General features: G+C 40.8%; 1 protein-coding gene across 7 annotated transcripts in view; it reads left to right on the top strand.

The window, feature by feature from the left end:
- ESRP1 (epithelial splicing regulatory protein 1) overlaps nucleotides 1-15825 on the top strand; it is a 66454-nt gene extending 50629 nt beyond the window's left edge. For 2 of the 7 annotated variants that reach the window (XM_024929888.4, XM_024929889.4), the window contains exons 14-16: nucleotides 998-1148; nucleotides 5220-5329; nucleotides 14285-15825. In XM_024929888.4, the coding sequence (XP_024785656.1) occupies nucleotides 998-1148; nucleotides 5220-5294 (226 nt within the window). In that variant the 3' untranslated portion in view covers nucleotides 5295-5329; nucleotides 14285-15825. The remainder of the gene's footprint in view (nucleotides 1-997; nucleotides 1149-5219; nucleotides 5330-14284) is intronic. The other 5 variants (XM_057303053.2, XM_024929890.4, XM_024929893.5 and 2 more) reach the window with 3 other exon arrangements.
- The last annotated feature ends 2824 nt before the right edge of the window (nucleotides 15826-18649 follow it).

Raw genomic sequence — 18649 nt, forward strand, 5'->3', positions numbered from 1 at the left:
CAAAGACTTTTAGTCCCTTCTATTATGTGTTTAATTATCCTTGAAATGGGACAATTACCAACTCAGAAAGATGAATAAAGGTTAATAATCCAAAGTTGCAAGTCTATATTACTCTTTAGGCTGATGACTTTTTAAAAATTCCCTATATATTTTCAATTATGAGTTTTAATTATATTAAACTCTATATTATGTAAAATGAATTGTGTAATAAAAATTTTTAATAATGGCCACCAATTGAGGTAGAAAACAGACTGGGTGGGAACAGGGTGAAACTAATTGCATAATATGGTAATGACTCAAATTGTCACATAAAGTTGGGTGTTTACTTGGCTGGTGTTCCTTGGAGGTTATGGTTGCAGATATACCGGAAGACCCACTCATCAATTTTCTCCCTTGTGTTAATGGTGATTGATCTAATTTTTATGTATCTCTTCCAACGTCCACCACCCCCATTTTTTAAAAGGCAGGAAAATATAATCCATGGGCACTCTAGTACTTTGATTGGCTGTAGTACTGCTGTGCTATTCCTCATGCTCCTATATATAGGTAGAACAGTCTATTCTTCGGTGCAATCACTTTGGATACTTCTGGTCTCTGTGGCTGTGGTTCCCTTTAGTTCTTTGTATACGTGCCTCTTCATGCCTTAGTGTTATTGGTAGCTAGCCGGTGAATCATCAGAGAGCTGGGCCTCGGAAGTGGTGCTTTGCGGTGGAGTTGACATGAGGCTTACTTCTGTCCTTCTCTTAAGAATCTCAGGGATGTGAGGAAGCCCTGTATGTAATTCTGCACTAATCTCACTGCCTTTCAACTTTTGGCTTTCGTGGAAATGTGAGACAGAACTGTTGTGGTGTTTTCACCTGTCTTAGGAAAGACAGCTCTGAGAAGTATAAGAAAGGTTGCCTTGAGAAATTCTGTTTCCTTAAGTAACTAATGTTTTTATAGTAAGTATTCAACATTGTCTATTCCTGTTGGTTCACTGTGCTTTCTCTCCCTTTAGCCCCCCAGGTTCGCCTAATAGTCTTGGCTACTTCCCTACAGCTGCTAATCTTAGCGGTGTCCCTCCACAGCCTGGCACGGTGGTCAGAATGCAGGGCCTGGCCTACAATACTGGAGTTAAGGAAATTCTTAACTTCTTCCAAGGTTACCAGGTCAGTAGCTTGAAGGAGAATAATCCTCAGTGCCCTTATTACTTAAGTTGATTTGCCTACAGAATGCAGCCAGGAAAGAAACAGATTCTATGAAACTCGTGTGTGTATATATGCTAATGCATTTGCTTATGGAAACAAATAGATCTGGAGTCACTGTGGGGACCAACTTCAGATTCATCCCCTTGTCAAAAATTAAGGCTTTTCCATGCTGTCTTAAGTCTTCCAACTTAATCTGTTGGTTATTTTTTGAAAAGTGAGCTACTTGGGGAAAGCTCTTTAGGACATGCAGCAGTATGAGTGTTTACATCTAGAATAGGATTGGCTAAGGGGTTTTATTCAAAGTCAAGTGTCAAATCCTTGACTAAACCAATAAGTACTTAAACATGGGTTTTAAAGGTGAGTATTTAAACATGGCCAGAGGCCTCTGGATAACCTGAAAAAAAAAAAAAATTGCCTAACTCCTAGGACACTCATGAGTCTTTAGGTGGTAACACCTTAGAATGAGCTCTCAGGTATTGGGCGAGCCTTTCATGTTTATTCTTGTGACTAATGTTTGCTCTTGGCAGTTTTTTTCTACCCCAGTCTGTGTCCATCAGCTGTTTTCTCACATATGCTAAAGAATGAGATGATTTTTAGTAAGAGTTCTTTAACAGTGAACATTGCCATTCCATCTAAGCAGATACCTTTCTTTCCTCAAGTCACATAATTACCTAAGTCTTGAATTCCTTCTTTCCTGCCATTTCTAAAAAATAAGTAACTTATAGTCTTTTTATTGTACTAATAGCAACAATTGTCCTCTTTCCTCCTGGATCTGAACGTTGCTTGAGTCTTTGGAGTGGAGAAGCTGTTTTCGGAATAATAGTCACATTCTAAAATAGCCCTTGAGCATTTTCAGTACAGCATTACAAGGGTTGTGTCTGTAGAGGCTATTTGGTGATTAGAATGGGTTTACGAGCTTGGCATCTGTGAGTCATGGAGGACTGTGATCTCAGCTAAAATTATCTCAGGGGCGATGCTACCAGCCCAAACCTACCAAGTGGCTGTCATTTTCTCAGGGGTTTTTAAACATATGAAGGACACTTTCTGACAAAATCTATGGCTGATAGTGAAAAGCTGAAGGAAGGTGGAGGTCAGTAGATACTCACTCCTCCCTAAGCAATTTTGCTGCCTTTGGAAGACTTTGAAAGGGGTTAAAAAGTTACTTTTTAAACTTCCTATCTGATTCATTAGATTATAAAAGGAAGATTTTACTAAAAGCTTATTGAGAAGGTTGCTTATTATGGAGAAAACATTTTGACTTGTGTATTTTATTTTTTCCATTGTTTTCCAAGTGAAGAAAGTTCAAAGAAAGTTTCAGGTTTTAGTACTCAGCTGAATTAATTTCTTTTTCATTTGTTTGACTAACAAACTTTTACATTCACACTGAATAGAATTAGGTTGCCTTACATATAAATTAGTAATGAGATTAAGCAGAATTGCTCTTTATTATTAAGAGTGTCGGCCAGGCATGGTGGCTCACGCCTGTAATCCCAGCACTTTGGGAGACCGAGGTGGGTGGATCACTTGAAGTCAGGAGTTCAAGACCAGCCTGACCAACATGAAACCCCGTCTGTACTAAAAATACAAAAACTAGCCAGGCGTGGTGGCATTCGCCTGTAGTCGCAGCTACTCAGGAGGCTGAGGCAGGAGAATCGCTTCAACCCAGGAGGCTGAGGTTACAGTGAGCCAAGATCACGGCACTGCACTCCAGCCTGGGTGACAGAACGAGACTCCGTTTCAGAAAAAAAGTGTCATGCCTGGCATTTGTGGGTATTTATTTTACCACAACCATGCAATCGGGATTATTTCTATGTTTATGACTAAAAGATTCACATTCTTCAAAATTGAGATAACATAACTTCAGTCTGTAGCAGTTTTTCTTTGTAGTAACTTCTTAGAACCATTCAAGGTTGGAATAGACTTGTCTAGTATAACCAGAAACATAACGATTGTGCAATATTATTTCATCTCAAGGCATTTGGCCTTCATTTCTGAAGTGCTTGGAATTTATGAACTGGAACAGTGAGTTAGGATTACATAGGAACTTCGGTTATCTAATTCAACGTATCAAATTATTCTGATATCTTCTTCAGTAATTTGAGCTTTGAGGCAGTCATAATGCATGCACTCAAAAATCTTTACACCTAACCCAAGTTTGTATCATTCTTACATAAAACGTGTATTTTCTACTGTCTTGAAGAGTACATGCCTTCTTGTTTCGTGTTCTCAGTTAAATTCACTACGGGGTTCCATCTTCTTTAGATTTGGCAACCAAGATGATAAAATCAGTGGATGACATTTTTTGAAAACTGTTCACTTAAGTGTAATCTGTGTTTACCTAGCGTGCATGTATTGGCTGTTGCCGGCTTAATGGGAGGTTTTAATTTTACTTCTAGTTATTTTATATATAATTATATAATAACTACATAACTAAGCAAATATCCAGGCAATAATTGGTTGAGTAAATAAAATTTCTTTCTCTCTTTTTTTTTTTTTTTGTTTTTGAGACGGAGTCTCACTCTGTCGCCCAGGCTGGAGTGCAGTGGCACAATCTCGGCTCACTGCAACCTCCACCTCCTGGGTTCAAGCAATTCTCCTGCCTCAGCCTCTCAAGTAGCTGGGATTACACGCGTGCCACCAAGCCTGGCTAATATTTTGTATTTTTTTGGTAGAGATGGGGTTTTACCATGCTGGCCAGGCTGGTCTCGAACTCCTGACCTCGTGACCCGCCTGTGTTGGCATCCCAAAGTGCTAGGATTACAGGCATGAGCCACCGCAGCTAGCCTATTTTTCTTTTCTATCTGTTCTGAAGCTGAAGAAATTTGATGGTCTCTGATTCTGTCTCTTAAAAACATATCTTGATGTAATAATGGCATATATAATTTTATAAATTATCTTTAAATATAATTTTTTAATGTATTTTCCCCCCAACCTTTAACAAAATTTCTTACATAAAACTACTCTAGGCCAGGCGCAGTGGCTCACACCTGTAATCCCAGCAGTTTGGGAGGCTGAGGCAGGTGGATCACCTGAGGCCAGGAGTTCAAGACCAGCCTGGCCAACATGGTGAAACCCTGTCTGTACTAAAAATACAAAAAGTAGCCACGCATGGTGGTGCATGCCTGTAGTCCCAGCTACTCAGGAGGCTGAGGCAGGAGAAGTGCTTGAACCTAGGAGGTGGAAGTTGCAGTGAGCTGAGAATGCGACATTGCACTCCAGCCTGGGTGACAGAGCAAGACTCTGTCTCAAAACAAACAAAAAACTACTCTTTGTGTCTTCCATACTTCATCTAGGGTGGAGGTAAAGCCACAAAGACCAAGGATTTACAAACTACCATGAAAATACTTGGTAATGAGGATGTCATTCTGGTCCATAAACGTGTGTATATTTTAGATGATGTGTTTTCATACTGAATGGACTCTCAGGTATCCTTACATAAGTCCTTTAACATTTTCATTTGCTCTTTGTACTACCCTTTACCATCAATGCCTTTTACATTTTCAATAGATGCTAGTTTTTGTTTCTCTTCAAGTACTGATTATTGTTTCTTTGGACCTCTCACTACTTGCTGCCCTGTTGAGAGAATTAGACTGATATTACAAATACATCTAACACTATCTAAAATTCACTGCATTGTTTGGAGATACTGGGTATTGGGCTTATTGTACAATCCCTTGCAAATAACTAGTGCTCAAATATTTGATATGTAATCATACTTGCAGTAGCATGAAAACAGTACTAGGCAAGATCTGAAGAAATTGGCCTCCTAGGTTCTTGTGGTATGGTGTTTTGTATGTGTGTGTAATCCATGTTTTCAATCTAATGTCCATCCTAGAAGGGACTTTTATGGTATTTAAACATGTTAAGAAATAAAGGTTTGGGTTAGTAAATATGTATATGGCTTGTACCTGTGTTTGTTTCCTCCTATCTAAATGTCCTATACTTTTGTTGGTAGATCTATTTAGCTGAAATATTATCCATAGTGACAGTTTGTCCGTCTTTTGATCTTGTTTGTTTTAACTTGCATTTTAGTATGCAACCGAGGATGGACTTATACACACAAATGACCAGGCCAGGACTCTACCCAAAGAATGGGTTTGTATTTAAGGGCCCCAGCAGTTAGAACATCCTCAGAAAAGAAGGTAAGGCTTTATGATGTGCAAGTTAAATTATAAAGGGCCAAACAAATAGAGATCAAGATTCTGAAGGCATTTAGAAATCAACTGAGAGAATCCTTCTTTTCTTTAGTGTAATGTAAAATATCAGATATCCTGGAAGGAATGGAGACTAGAATTAAGTTTGTCATCTAGGTACATAGAATCTAAGCAACATTAATGGATGAGAGTTGTTTGTTACTGTGGGGCAAGGGAAAACTTTTCCCTTTGGACATTAATTTACTATCTCTCATGTGGAGTACAAGTTGAGTATTCTTTTTTTTAATTGAGGTAAAAATTACATAACATAAAATTAACCATTTTAAACTCATTTACAACTCAGTGGTTTTTAGTATATTCACAAAATCGTGCAACTACTACCTCAATTTAGTTCTAAAACATTTTTGTCACTCCCTGTTTTCTCTCCCAGTAGCTCCTGGCAACTAATCTGCTTTCTGTCTCTATGGATTTGGCTATTCTGGATATTTCATATAAATGGAATCATACATGTGACCTTTTCTGTGTTTGTCTTTTTAGGTTCACCCTTGTAGCACGTGTTAATGCTTCATTTGTTTTTATGACTGAATAATATTTCATTGTATGGACATATGACATTTTATTTATCCACTGATGGACATTTTAATTGTTTGCACTTTCTGGCTATTGTGAATGGTGCTGATGTGACCACTCATGTATAATTATTTGAATATCTGTTTTTAATTATCTTTGGTGTGTACCCAGGAGTATAATCACTGAGTCATGTAGTGATTCTTTTGGATTGGGTATACTTTTTCCTGTTTCCTCTTTTATGTTTTATTTTTATTTTTTTTGAGACAGAGTCTTACACTGTTGCCCGGGCTGGAGCGCAATGGCATAATCTCAGCTCACTGCAACCTCTGCTCCCGGGTTCAGGTGATTCTCCTGCCTCAGCCTCCCGAGTAGCTGGGATTACAGGCGCCTGCCACCATGCCTGGCTTATTTTTTTGTGTTTTTTAGTAGAGACAGGGTTTCACTATGTTGGCCAGGCTGGTCTTGAACTCCTGACCCTGTGATCTGCCCACCTCAGCCTTCCAAAGTGCTGGGATTATAGGCGTGAGCCACCGCGCTCAGCCTGTTTCCTCTTTTAAAAAGATTGTTGTAAAATAGACACAACAAAACTTAACAATTTTAAAGTGTCCAGTAGCATTAAGTGTACATTCACATTATTGTGCAACCAGGTACCGACGTCCAGCTCCAGAACTTTCTCATTTTCTCAAACTAACATTCTGTATACATGAAACAAGAATTCTCCATTCCTCCTTCTCCCCAGCCTATGGTAACTACCATTCTACTTTGTCTCTGTGAATGTGACTATTCTAGGTAGTCCTTCCTAAGCAGACTGATTGGTCCTTCGGTAACTGGCTTATTTATTTCACTTAGCATTATGTGTTTAAGTAGATTTGGGCATACATTTAAATGTGCTTTAATCCAAAATGATTGGAAAGTTTTTGTTGCATGTCTTTTTCCTTTTCTAGAACTAAATGTAGACAAAAGGAATGCTGATAATTTTCTTTGAAAATTGTCTTCTAGATTAATGTTTTCTCCTCAGTCCCCATTAATCCACAATCTTTTCTTAAAGGATACTGGCATTCTTTGAGGCTTCTTGGGAGATGTAGTTGTAGGGATGTGTTTGGGAATTGATACTGGTTTTTCATCATTTTTGAGTTGAGTTTTCTGAAGCTGGCATGCTGGCATGTCATTTTCCAATTCTATTAACATTTTCATGGCTGAGGACCCTGTGGGTTTTAACCATGTGGATTCTAAACTGGAAATGAGGTTGCCAATACTTTGTCATCATTGAGAAATAAGAATTTGCATCTTAGCCCTTTGCTCTGAAGTGTGGAAACCCCAGTTCTAAGTTGTAAGTGAAGATTTTTTTCAGATCTGTCATTTTCGGTGAGGTTTCAGTATATCTTGGTCCTACCAAGGAGTGTCACGTACGAATGCTTTGCAGTGGTAATGGGTGTTCTCTAGTCTTTGTCTCAGTGGTGAGAACACATTGTTCTAGCCTGTTGATACCATTTTGGTCCATATTTTCTTTTCACATGTTCATTGTTGAATACCATGTTGTTTATGAATTTGATTAACGCATAGTCTATATTTTTAAATGAGTATACTGAATAAGAAATGACTGGAAATGGAAGCTTTTGACATTACACCAGAAATGTCCTAAACTGACTACGAACCATTACTCACCACCTCTAGTTTTCTACCCTGTGTTTATATATTTGGAGTCATGACAGAATAACAGATCGGGCACTGTGTTCAAATCCAGATGTCTGCATCTTTTCGTCATAATAAAGTCAGGTCAATGTGCCTCTCTATTGCAAATTTTTAAAAATACAGATCTGGCTAAGAGCAGTGGCTCATGCCTGTAATCACAGCACCTGGGGAGACTCAGGTGGGCAGATCACTTAAGCCCTAGGAATTTGAGACCAGCCTGGGCAACATGGCAAAACCCTGTCACTACGAAAAAAAATACAGAAAATTACCTAGGTGTGGTGGCATTTACCTCCAGCTACTCTGGAGGCTGAGGTAGGAGAGTCAATTGAGTCCAGGAGGTCAAGGTTGCAGTGAGCCATGATTGTACCACTGCAGTCCAGCCTGGGTGACAAAGAGCAAGACCCTGTCTCAAAACAAAAAAAGCATAGATTACTGTGTGAAATACTTGGCATAATTTATCTTATTTAATTATCTTACCAACTCTAGGAGATAGGATTATAAAAGTATTGGGTGCTCATTGCAAAGAATTTGGAACAGAGAGACAGGTATAAAGAAGTCACTAATAATCTCACCACCCAGAAACAAGCATAATAAATACTTCCTTTCATCCTCTCATACCCCCATGCAATTTTGAACCTTGTTTCTTTCCCCTTAACCTTGTATTGTTATATATATATTTTTCACCGCCTCCTTATCAATATCAAATTCATTATCATAACCGAGTGGCTCATGTTCTTATAAGTACTTATATCCACAGTTTCATTTGAGACCCACCATAAGCCTGCAAGGAGGCATCATGGGCCCATTTGACAGATGAGGAAATGAAACCCAGAGAGGTTAGGCAACTTACACAAGTCATACAGCTAATGATCAAGCTAACAAAAAGATCCAGGCCTTCTGCCTTCACTCTGAGGATGCTTTTCTGTTAACCAAACTGTAGCATGGTAAAGGGCTTCCAGTGGACTTCATGGTGGCCACCGAGATACGTCCACATCCTGATCCCTGGAACCTGTGACTATTACCTTCTATGGAAAAAGCTGTAATGAGGTTCTTGAGAGGAAAATAGATCATGAATTATCTGGGTGGTCCCTAGATACAATCACTCGTGTAAGAAAGAGGCAGAGGGAAATCAGACAGAGACACATACAGAAGAGGAGGCAGCAATGCGACGAGGGAGGCAGAGATGAGAGAGCTGTTGACACAGCCCAGGAGTGTTCCCAGCTACCAGCAGCTGGAAGAGGCAAGGACCTGACTGCTCCCTGGAGCCTCCAGAGGATGCACAGCCGCACCGACACAGTTTCTCATTCCTGGCCTCCAGAATTGTTAGAGAATGAATACCTCTTATTTTATGCCACCCAATTTATGGTAACAGCAGTGACAGGAAACTAACAGTATTTTTAAAAATATGTTAAGAGGGCCGGGTGTAGTGGCTCACGCCTGTAATCCCAGCACTTTGGGAGGCCGAGGCGGGCGGATCACGAGGTCAGGAGATCGAGACCGTCCTGGCTAACACGGTGAAACCCCGTCTCTACTAAAAATACAAAAAATTAGCCAGGGCATGGTGGCGGGTGCCTGTAGTCCCAGCTACTCGGGAGGCTGGGGCAGGAGAATGGGGTGAACCCGGGAGGCAGAGCTTGTAGTGAGCCGAGATCGCGCCACTACACTCCAGCCTGGGCAACAGAGCAAGACTCCGACTCAAAAAAAAATGTGTGTGTGTGTGTGTGTGTGTTAAGAGGGCCGGGTGCGGTTGCTCATGCCGGTAATCCCAGCATTTTGGTAGGCTGAAGCAGGTGGATCATCTGAGGTCAGGAGTTCGAGACCAGTCTGGCCAACATGGCGAAACCCTGTCTTTACTAAAAATAGAAAAAAATTAGCTGGGTGTGGTGGTGTGTGCCTATAATCCTAGCTACTCAGGAGGCTGAGGCAGGGGAATTGCTTGAACCTGGGAGGTGGAGGTTGCAGTGAGCTGAGATCGCGCCACTGCACTCCAGCCTGGGCGACAGAGCAAGACTCCATCTCAAAAAAAAAAAAAAAAAAAAATTGAGCGAATGATCTCATGGCTGGCTATAGGATCAGGTAAAGAAAGCTAACACCCACAGCGAGGTCTGGTAAAGAAGTCACACTATTCTGTCTTCTCTTGCCTTGTCCCATCAACCCAGCCAACACACATTGACTGTCTCACTGAATCAGTGGAGATATGCCTCATTTAACCATTCAAGATGCCCACAAGTCTTTCTGGGAAGGAGATTGGGTGTCTGGCTGGAAGAAATGCTTCCTCAGATCACCAGAAAGGGTGTTTTTCTCCAGTTACTGTTACATTCCAAGTTGCTTTCTTCTTTTTCTTTTTCTTTTTCTTTTTTTTTTTGTCCCCATAGAGACAAGGTCTCACTATGTTGCCCCCGTCTGGTCTTGAACTTCTGGGTTCAAGCTGTCTGCCTGCCACAGCCTTCCAAAGTGCTGGGATACAGGCATGAACCACTGTGCCTGGCCAAGTTCCAAGTTTCGTATCTGTTAGGTCTCGAAGGCAATGTCAGCCCCCAAATTTAAATCTATTAATGATATTTTGGCTTGTACATGGTAGCTTATGCCTGTGCATGGAAGATTGCTTGAGCCTGGAAGTTCAAGAATAGCCTGGGTGATGTGGTGAGACCTCGTCTCTACAAAAAATTAAAAGATAGCCAGGTGTTGTCATGCACGCCTGTAGTCCAAGTTACTCGGGAGGCTGAGGTGGAAGGATGGCTTGAGTCCAGGAGGTCGAGGTTGCAGTGAGCTGTCATCGTGCCACTGCCCTCCAGCCTGGACGACAGAGCAAGAATTAATGAATGAAAACAAGTTTTACAAACTAAAGTTTTATATTAATACATAACTTTTGCTGTTATGATTATAATAATCATAGGGACATAGGGGTTTTTTTTGTGTTTTTCTGAGATGGAATCTCACTCTGTCACCCAGGCTGGAGTGTAGTACTTAGATCAGTGTTATCTTTCCCCTTTTTGTTATTGGACTGTCAGCCTTAAGCAACAGGGCTTTGCTTTTTTGATAGGTGTGTTTTCTAGGCCTTCCATAGGATCTGTTCTAAAGAGTTCAGATTACATAAACTTTCTAAATAACGAGAAATTCCTACTGAGAAATTTTACGCAAAAATAACACAGTATTTACCTCTGTCTGGACGGTTACCAGTTAATTACATGAAAATATATAAAAACTGTATTTGATCATTTTGTAACTTTATGTTGCAAGTTCTTGTGTAAGATGATTAAAAAGAACAAACTTTTTATAAGATCTTATTTTTTCCATTTAGATAATCTGAGTCCAGAATAACAGTAAAAACACATAGGAAGTACTTATAGTTTCCTGAGTAGCTGGGACTACAGGCGCCCACCACCATGCCTAGCTAATTTTTTGTATTTTTAGTAGAGATGGGGTTTCACCATGTTAGCCAGGATGGTCTCAATCTCCTGACCTCGTGATCCGCCTGCCTCGGCCTCCCAAAGTGCTGGGATTACAGGTGTGAGCCGCCATGCCCAGCCTTCAAGTGAGCCTTTTACCTTAGCCTCCCTGGTAGCTGAGATTATAGGTGTTCTCCACCATGCCTGGCTGTAGAATTGCAGGGTTTTTAAGGGATTATAGGTTCATTCTGTAGCATATAGCACCAGTGGTGAAATCCAGATATCTTTAAAGACTTCTTTGTATGTAATACTTTAATGACAGTGTATTACAAAATAAAAACATGTTTTAACACAGATCTTATTTGAAAGGGAAATCAGATTTGTAAATGTCTGCAGTTGTAATTCTCAACTTTGTTTGCTATAGCTAAACGGGAAGAGGAAACATTATCTCCTTCTGAGATTGATTGTTTTTTTTTTTTTGCTAGCAGTTAGGAGTCTGCAGTTTCTTTTTGTTGTTGTTGTTGTTGAGACAGAGTCTTGCTCTATCACCAGGCTGAAGTACAGTGGCGCAATCTCGGCTCACTGCAACCTCCACCCCCCGGGTTCAAGCGATTCTCCTGCCTCAGCCTCCCGAGTAGCTGAGACTACAAGCACACACCGCTACTCCCAGCTTATTTATTATTTTTAGTAGAGACAGGGTTTCACCATGTTGGCCAGGATGGTCTCCATCTCGACCTCATGATCTGCCCGCCTCACCTTCCCAAAGTGCTGGGATTACAGGCATAAACCACCGCTCCTGGCCTCAGTTTCATTGTTACACAGTCAAACTCCACTGGCATTAAAAAGCGGTTCGAGAAGGCTAAACGTTTAACTTTAACTTTTCCTGGCATTTCCACATTTTATCAGAATATGAAGGCTTAATTTTCAGCATCTACAAAGATGCTATTTCCTAGTATAAATGTGATAGGAATGAAGAAGTTGGTACTCATTGACTCTAATAACTGACAGTCCCAGGGTTGACTGATGTAGCTGGATCCAAGGGTTTGCTCATCCAAACTCACTGAGATACCCCTAGCAACACTTGGCCTTCACTGGCCTGGCTTACGTTCATCCTAAAACCACAATGACCTGGGATATGCAGGGCTCTAACTGGCCATGCCTGGGCCCCTTGTTTGGCTCAGTGGTAAAACTGCCTCTTAGGGGCTTGAGATTAGGTGATGGGGCAGTTGTTTTCAATTCAGGTGCTACTGCCAAAAGAGGGGTAAAATAGATACTGATCAATAGTGTTGGGTCATTGATTTTCTTATCTGAATTTAGTGTCAAAGGAGAAGCCTTTCAGCATGTGGTATTTTAAACTGAGTGCCAAATTGTGGTCACTTTGGAAACCACATTTAAAAGATGCATCCTAACCAGTATTTCCGTGTTTTTTAAATACCTGATATTAGATTTTACCATTTGTAGAATCTGTGTTATTAAGGCAGATTTAATCTTGAAATAAATTAATCTTCATGTGCTTCTGAGACTTTTTTTTTTTTTTTTTTTTTTTTTTGCCAGCAGTTAGGAGTCTTCAGTTTCATTGTTAAGCAGTAAAACTCCATTAGACATTTCATACTGGCCATATGAAATAAGACTGAAGTCTAAAACATTCCTGTTTTTGCATTTACATGTCAAAGTATGCATAAAGGCCATGTGTGGTGGCTCACACATGTAATCTCAGCACTTTACAGTACTTTAGAATGCCAGGCAAGAGGAACACTTGAGGCTGAGTTTGAGACTAGCCTGGACAACACAGGGAGACCCTATCTCTAAAATATATATATATCTCTTTTATTTAGCCTAGGGCCAGGTTTTGTGACTCACACCTGTAATCTCAGCACTTTGAGAGGTCAAGGCAGGAGGATTGCTCGAGGCCTGGAGTTTGAGACCAGACTGGTCAGGATAGTGAGAATCTGTCTTTACAAACAATTTGAAAATTAGCTGGATATAGTGGTGTGCCTATAGTCCCAGCTGTTCAGGAGGCCGAGGTGGAGGATACCTTGAGCCCAGGAATTTGGGGCAGCAACGAGCTCTGATCTCACCACTGTACTCCAGCCTGGGTGACAATGCAAGGCACCATCTCTTTTTGAAAAAAAAAAAAAAAAACTGCAGTGAGCTATGATTGGATCATATCACTCCATACTCCATCCTGGGTGATGGAGCTACACCCTGTTTCAAAACAATATATAATGCCTACTAAAAGTTCTTATTTTAAGGTTGTATGGTATATAAGTAAAATAACATAGTGTGACCAATCTGTATTAGTTTAAATCCTGCATCTGCCCATTACTAACTTAATCATTCTGTGCTTCAGTTTTTCCTTCTCTAAAATGGGGATAACAAGGTAATCTAAAAGGTTGTATGTGGGGATGAAATAAATTTATCCATGATCCATATAAAGGTGCTAATCATCAACTAGTCACAGGCATGTAGAGCCCATATGTTTGCTGTTATGTCATGCCTTATTGCTTTTTTTTTTTTTTTTTTTTTTTGTTTTTGTTTTTGTTTTTGTTTTGAGACAGAGTCTCCCTCTGTTGCCCAGGCTGGAGTGCAATGGCATGACCTTGGCTCACTGTAACCTCCACCTCCCAGGTTAAAGCAATTCTCCTGCCTCAGCCTCCCAAGTAGCTGGGAATATAGGCACGCACCACTACGCCCAGCTAATTTTTGTATTTTTAGTAGAGATGGGGTTTCACCATGTTGGCCAGGCTGATCTCAGACTCCTGACTTCATGTGATCTGCCTGCCTCGGCCTCCCAAAGTGCTGGGATTACAGGCATGAGCCACCATGCCCGGCCCCTTATTGCTTCTTATTAAGTGTCTTAGAAATTATTTGGAATTTCTTATACTAGAATTTAACTTTAAAATTTTGTCTAAATGGTTTTGTTTATTTTGATAATGATATTGAACCTCTAAGGAATGAATGAAATAGTCTCTCCAGAAAGGAGCTGAGCTGAGGCAGAGAGTCGGAAACCATACATGTTAAACTAAACACATGATACTACAAAGGGTAGGAGTGGTGCAGAACGCCAACTACTGTGTAAACCATGGAAACTTCCTTGGCTAGTGCTGTACTCCCAAAGCCCTTGCCATGTAAATGCCAACTATGTCTGTGTGAAATAATAACTTGGACCATCTTAAGGCTTTTTTTCCACAAAGTCCTTGTGGAATTTGAAATCATTTTTGTGGCTGCTGAGAATGACATTTAGAGACTATAACATTTCCTTTTATTCACTTTTTTTTTTTTTTTTTTTCAGTGTTTGAAAGATGTATGGTGATCTTGAAACCGCCAGACAGAAGAAAACTTCTAGCAAATTCAGGGGAAGTTTGTCTACACTCAGGCTGCAGTATTTTCAGCAAACTTGATTGGACAAACGGGCCTGTGCCTTATCTTTTGGTGGAGTGAAAAAATTTGAGCCAGTGAAGCCAAATCGTAACTTACAGCAAGCAGCATGCAGCATACCTGGCTCTTTGCTGATTGCAAATAGGCATTTAAAATGTGAATTTGGAATCAGATGTCTCCATTACTTCCAGTTAAAGTGGCATCATAGGCGTTTCCTAAGTTTTAAGTCTTGGATAAAAACTCCACCAGTGTCTACCATCTCCACCATGAACTCTGTTAAGGAAGCTTCATTTTTGTATATTCCCACTCTTTTCTCTTCATTTCCCTGTCTTCTGCATAATCACGCCTTCTTGCTAAGTAATTCAAGCATAAGGTCTTGGAATAATAAAATCACAATCTTAGGAGAAAGAATAAAATTGTTATTTTCCCAGTCTCTTGGCCATGATGATATCTTATGATTAAAAACAAATTAAATTTTAAAACACCTGAAGATAAATTAGAAGAAATTGTGCACCCTCCACAAAACATACAAAGTTTAAAAGTTTGGATCTTTTTCTCAGCAGGTATCAGTTGTAAATAATGAATTAGGGGCCAAAATGCAAAATGAAAAATGAAGCAGCTACATGTAGTTAGTAATTTCTAGTTTGAACTGTAATTGAATATTGTGGCTTCATATGTATTATTTTATATTGTACTTTTTTCATTATTGATGGTTTGGACTTTAATAAGAGAAATTCCATAGTTTTTAATATCCCAGAAGTGAGACAATTTGAACAGTGTATTCTAGAAAACAATACACTAACTGAACAGAAGTGAATGCTTATATATATTATGATAGCCTTAAACCTTTTTCCTCTAATGCCTTAACTGTCAAATAATTATAACCTTTTAAAGCATAGGACTATAGTCAGCATGCTAGACTGAGAGGTAAACACTGATGCAGTTAGAACAGGTACTGATGCTGTCAGTGTTTAACACTATGTTTAGCTGTGTTTATGCTATAAAAGTGCAATATTAGACACTAGCTAGTACTGCTGCCTCATGTAACTCCAAAGAAAACAAGATTTCATTAAGTGCATTGAATGTGGATATTTCTCTAAGTTGCTCATATTGTCCTTTGCTTGAATGCAATGCCGTGCAGATTTATGTGGCTGCTATTTTTATTTACTGTGCATTACTTTAACACCTTAAAGGGAGAAGCAAACATTTCCTTCTTCAGCTGACTGGCAATGGCCCTTTAACTGCAATAGGAAGAAAAAAAAAAGGTTTGTGTGAAAATTGGTGATAACTGGCACTTAAGATCGAAAAGAAATTTCTGTATACTTGATGCCTTAAGATGCCCAAAGCTGCCCAAAGCTCTGAAAGACTTTAAGATAGGCAGTAATGCTTACTACAATACTACTGAGTTTTTGTAGCGTTAACATTTGATAATAAAACTTGCCTGTTTAATCTCAATGTTTGTGATTTTTTTTGTTTTGTTTTGTTATTAGAAGAATTGTACTGATGGAAGTACATAGATAAGCCATCTCTTCCTAAGATGGTGGTAGGGTTTTTCTCTAAACTTATGTATAAAAGCTACCAGTGATAAATCTACTCAAGATGGCCTGGCATGGTGGCTCACGCCTGTAATCCTAGCACTTTGGGAGGCTGAGGCAGGTGGATCACGAGGTTAGGAGTTCAAGACCAACCTGGCCAAAGATGATGAAACCCCATCTCTACTAAAACTACAAAAATTAGCCAGGTGCGGTGGTAGGTGCCTGTAGTCTGAGCTACTTGGGAGGCTGAGGCAGGAGAATCGCTTGAACCCGGGAGGCAGAGGTTGCAGTGAGCCGAGATCATGCCACTGCACTCTGGCCTGGGTGATACAGCAAGACTCCATCTCAAAAAAAAAAAATTTCTAACGTTTTATAGCAACATATATTATCAGTATCACTTGACATGCAAACTCTGTTAGTATGTTTCAGTTCTGAAATTAGATTATAACCCCAAGGGCAGGGATTATGCTGTACCTTTATTTCCCTCAATGTCTAGCACTTTTTTTCTTTTTACTTCATAACATTTACATCAAATGTCTATATTTCTGTTCACCCAGTATGTTCTTCATAAGCATTCATTGAGTGTAGCTTAGTTAACCCAGGAAAGTCTTTCAGCCCTAGTCCTTGCCAACATCACCTTATAAGAATGAAGCCATTTTATATTAATACTTTTGGTCTTTGCCATCACGTATGGTAAAGTTCTCTAGATAAGCTGGAGTCCTCACCCAAGTTTTCCTTGCTCTAATATCTCTGGTAGGCATTTCATGTTTTTCAGGCTGTTACCTACCTTAAGTAGAATCAAATTTGCCTGAGCAAAGCTAGTGTTATTCATCTTGGTACAGCACCTGGTACAGCTGCTCTCTTCATGCAGAAAAGAAAGTTGGCAGAAGGAAGTGGAGTAAGGGTGATGAGGAAGGATGGAAGAATGAGGGAAAAGAGGACTGGGATATGTGGAAGAACCTTAAAGTTCCACCTCTTGTGTGTATAGTCTTCCTCTCCCTGCATTCTCCAGCTGTCGAGGAAAACAAAAGTAGACAGAATGAACATCCATGTACTTTTTTTTTTTTTTTTTTTTTGAGATGGAGTCTTGCTCTGTCGCCCAGGCTGGAGTGCAGTGGTGTGGTCTCGGCTCACTGCATGCTCGCCTCCCAGGTTCATGCCATTCTCCTGCCTCAGCCTCCGAGTAGCTGGGACTACAGGCAGCCGCCACCACGCCGGGCTAATTTTTTGTATTTTTAGTACAGATGGGGTTTCACCATGTTAGCCAGGATGGTCTTGATCTCCTGACCTTGTGATCCGCCCGCCTCGGCCTCCCAAAGTACTGGGATTACAGGCGTGAGCCACCGCGCCCGGTGGACGTCCCACTTTTTTACATCTGTTACTATAATGCCATGAATTCATAGATTCCAGGAGCCCAGGCTTTTTTCCATTGGTTCTCACACAGTGTGCTGCTCTGGGTGGAGTGGGCTAGTGCTTCAGTTGAACCCAGGTACCTTTCTCTTTGGCTTCCTTTTCTGATCATTTTCCTTCATGCATTTCGGGAGGCTATCTCAGCTCTTAGAGTGGTTAATATGCTCAATACACACACTGATTCTATTGGCAAGAATCTTATCCTTGTTTACAACAATGCCAACAGCATGTTGGGTAACATTACAGACTCATCCAGTTTTGCCATGGTAGCTTTTATGTGGCATTCCTTTTGTTTTGTTTTGTTTTGTCTGTTTTAGAAAGGGTTGCTCTGTTGCCCAGGCAAAAGTGCAGTGGCGCAATCATGGCTCACTGTAGCCTCAATTTCCCAGGCTGAGATGATTCTCCCACCTCAGCATCCCAAGTAGCTGGGAGACTACAGGCAAGTGCCACCATCCCAGCTTTATTTATTTATTTATTTATTTATTTAGAGAAGGAGTTTCACTCGTTGCCCAGGCTGGAGTGCAATGGCACAATCTCGGCTCACCGCAACCTCCGCCTCCTGGGTTCAAGCGATTCTCCTGCCTCAGCCTCCCAAGTACCTGGAATTACAGGCATGAGCCACCACGCCTGGCTAATTTTTTTTTTTTTTTTTTGTATTTTTAGTAGAGATGGGGTTTCTCCATGTTGGTCAGGCTGGTCTCAAACTCCCGACCTCAGGTGATCCACCCGCCTCAGCCTCTCAAAGTGCTGGGATTACAGGCGTGAGCCACCGCGCCCGGCCGTTTTTTTTTTTTTTTTTTTTTAAGAGATCGGGTTTTGCCATGTTTCTCAGGCTGGTCTTGAACTTCTGAGTTCCAGCGATCTTCCCACTTCAGCCTCTGAAAGTGCTGGGATTACAGACATGAGCCATCTTGCCCAGCCCCAGACTCTTAACCAGATCTCAAATGAACTGAGAACTCACTTATCACCAAGGGGATGGTACTAAATCATTCAGGAGGCATCTGCTCCCATGATCCAATCACCCCCCACCAGGCCCTACCTCCAACATTGGGAATCACATTTCAACGTGACATCTGGAAGGGACAAACATCCACACAGGCAGTGGCTCATGCCTGTAATCCCAACACTTTGGGAGGCTGAGGCAGGTGGATCACCTGAGGTCAGCAGTTTGAGATCAGCCTGACCAACATGGTGAAACCCTGTCTCTACCAAAAATATAAAAATTAGCCAGGCGTGGCGGCACACGCCTGTAATCCCAGCTACTTGGGAGGCTGAGGCAGGAGAATCGCTTGAACCCGGGAGGCAGAGGTTGCAGTGAGCCGAGATTATGCCAC

The sequence above is a fragment of the Pan paniscus genome, chromosome 7 (assembly GCF_029289425.2).
Source record: "Pan paniscus chromosome 7, NHGRI_mPanPan1-v2.0_pri, whole genome shotgun sequence".
Taxonomy (NCBI): domain Eukaryota; kingdom Metazoa; phylum Chordata; class Mammalia; order Primates; family Hominidae; genus Pan; species Pan paniscus.